The 2510-nt window shown below is 47.3% G+C and overlaps 1 protein-coding gene across 2 annotated transcripts in view; it reads left to right on the top strand.

The window, feature by feature from the left end:
- The first annotated feature begins 412 nt into the window (after positions 1–412).
- SLITRK5 (SLIT and NTRK like family member 5) overlaps positions 413–2510 on the top strand; it is a 7381-nt gene continuing 5283 nt past the window's right edge. Inside the window, exon 1 of one of the 2 annotated variants that reach the window (XM_018567562.1) lies at positions 413–688. In XM_018567562.1, coding sequence (XP_018423064.1) covers positions 637–688 — 52 coding nt within the window. In that variant the 5' untranslated portion in view covers positions 413–636. Of the gene's footprint in view, positions 689–1076; positions 1119–2510 lie in introns of those variants that run through there. The other variant, XM_018567563.1, reaches the window with a different exon arrangement.

The raw sequence follows: 2510 nt of genomic DNA, 5'->3' as shown, positions 1-2510 counted from the left end.
ATATGTATGTATGTGTGTAATTGTGGGTAGAATGATATGTATGTGTGTAATTGTGGATAGATTGATATGTATGAATGCCTGTGTCTAGCTGTGGATGTATGTGTGTAGTTGTGGGTAGAATGATATGAATGTATTTAGTTGTGGGTAGAATGATATGTATGTATGTAGTTGTGGGTAGATTGATATGTATGCATGTTTGTGTATAGTTGTGGGTGGATTGATATCTATGTATGTCTGTGTCTAGCTGTGGGTAGATTGATACGTGTGTGTGTGTTAGATGCATGAGAGAATGTAGCAGGCTGTCAAGTTGATAAGTAGAAAGGCTGAGTCTGCTCAGTGTTGTCCCCCATCCACCCTACCTAGTGTCAGGCTCCTCCTTCGGACCCCCATCCCCCTTTCCTTTCTCCCGCTCTCCTCTCTCTCTATCTCCCTATATCCTATCGTGTCTCTACCTCCCCGCAATCCCATCGGTTTTGAGCTCACAATGGGACGCCTAAAGCCGAAGGCTGCGTGCTGCTGGAGGCTGGGCAGTGCGGGCTGGGTGTCCGTCTGTCTGTGAGCATTGCTGCTGCTGCTGCTGCCTGTCAGTCCGCATTTGGCAGCCCGCCTCTTCTCCTGCCACCCTATACACACTAGATGCATTTTTCTGGCTTGCCGCGATGGTTGGGCCCTGGATATTTAAGTCTGAGTGAGTATTTCCATGGAAGATCGGTGCAGGTTAAACCATGGGAGCGATGTGGCTGCCTCCTTTTTTTTTTGTGTCTGCGCTCCATTTTTCATTGGTATGATCTAGACGACCTGATGTAATTGTGCTGGATGGGCTGCTTGGTGCAGAAAACTAGGGCTCCAGCTCGCTGGGGGTGGGGAGGACAGCGTCCGTGCTCCAAATCAGCATCCTCTTCTCCTTTACCATCCTGGCAACTGGAGAGTTAACTTTATTTTAAGCGGAAGCCTTCTGTTCCCCCAGTCTCGCTTTTCTGCTAAGCAATTGTAATTCAATTAAAGTTGCAGCCCGACTGGGACTGGCAATGAATGATCACTGGACATACACAGCCATGATTTTTTTTTCCCATCATACCAACAGCAAGGATGAATAGATGTGGACAGCAAGAGGAAAGGTATGATACGAGTTAGCTTGACATTGACTGGGCTCTCTATGCCATGTCTGGTATATAAATGTATGAGCTCTCTGTGCCTTGTCTGGTATATATGTATGAGCTCTCTGTGCCTTGCCTGGTATCATATGAGCTATCTGTGCCTTGCCTGGTATCTTATGAGCTCTCTGTGCCTTGCCTGGTATAAATGTATGAGCTCTCTGTGCCTTGCCTGGTATTATATGAGCTCTGTGTGCCTTGCCTGGTATTATATGAGCTCTCTGTGCCTTGCCTGGTATCATATGAGCTCTTTGTGCCTTGCCTGGTATCATATGAGCTCTCTGTGCCTTGCCTGGTATAAATGTATGAGCTCTCTGTGCCTTGCCTGGTAACATTTGAGCTCTCTGTGCCTTGTCTGGTATCATATGAGCTCTCTGTGCCTTGGCTGGTATCATATGAGCTCTCTGTGCCTTGCCTGGTATCATATGAGCTCTCTGTGCCTTGCCTGGTATAGACATATGAGCTCTCTGTGGCTTGTCTGTCACAGATGTATGGGCTTTGGCCACTGTCTAGCCTGGTATAGATATATGAGCTTTCTGTACCTTGCCTGGCATAGATGATTGGGTTCTAGCCATTGCCTTGCCTGCTACAGATGTATGAGTTATCTGTAACTAGCCTGGTGTAGATGTATGAGCTCTCTGTAATTAGCCTGCTATAGATGTATGAGCTATCTGTAACTAGCCTGGTATAGATGAGCTTTCTGTGCCATGCCTGGTATAGATATATGAGCCTTCTGTACCTTGCCTGGTATAGATGTGTGAGCCTTCTGTACCTTGCCTGGCACAGATGCTTGGGTTCTGGCCATTACCTTGCCTGCTATATATGAGCACTCTGTAACTAGCCTGGTATAGATGTATGCGCTTTCTGTACCATGCCTGCTATAGATGTATGAGCCTTCTGTACCTTGCCTGGTATAGATGTATGAGCCTTGTGTACCTTGCCTGTACTATAGATGCTTGCGTTCTGGCTATTGGCATTCCTGCTACAGATGTATAGGCTCTTTCAATTGGCATTCCTGCTACACATATATGAGTCTCTTTGTGGTGCATGATGCTGTGTCGGATGTGGGTGTTGGGATACAAGTTATTGTGGGGTGATAGCAAGCATGTCAGTGTTTATTGTTATTGCAGGAAGACTACATTACATACAGAGCTACTGCTCCCTGACAGCAGCCTGATAGCAGCCTGATAGCAGCCCAGCCATGCTGTCTCCCTTATCAGAGCTTCTCCTATGAAATGGCAATCACAGCTCGATGATTCGTGCATCGGAGGCTATTTTTATTATGTGACAGTCTCTGGGCCTTCTATTTTTTTTGTATTCCCCCCCCCCCCCCCCTCCCCCGGGGGGGGGGGGGGG

The sequence above is a fragment of the Nanorana parkeri genome, unplaced genomic scaffold (genome assembly GCF_000935625.1).
Source record: "Nanorana parkeri isolate BGI_ZX_2015 unplaced genomic scaffold, ASM93562v1 scaffold1063, whole genome shotgun sequence".
Lineage (NCBI taxonomy): Eukaryota > Metazoa > Chordata > Amphibia > Anura > Dicroglossidae > Nanorana > Nanorana parkeri.
The sequence above is the reverse complement of the archived record's forward strand: the minus strand, read 5'-3'. Positions and strand labels throughout refer to the sequence as shown.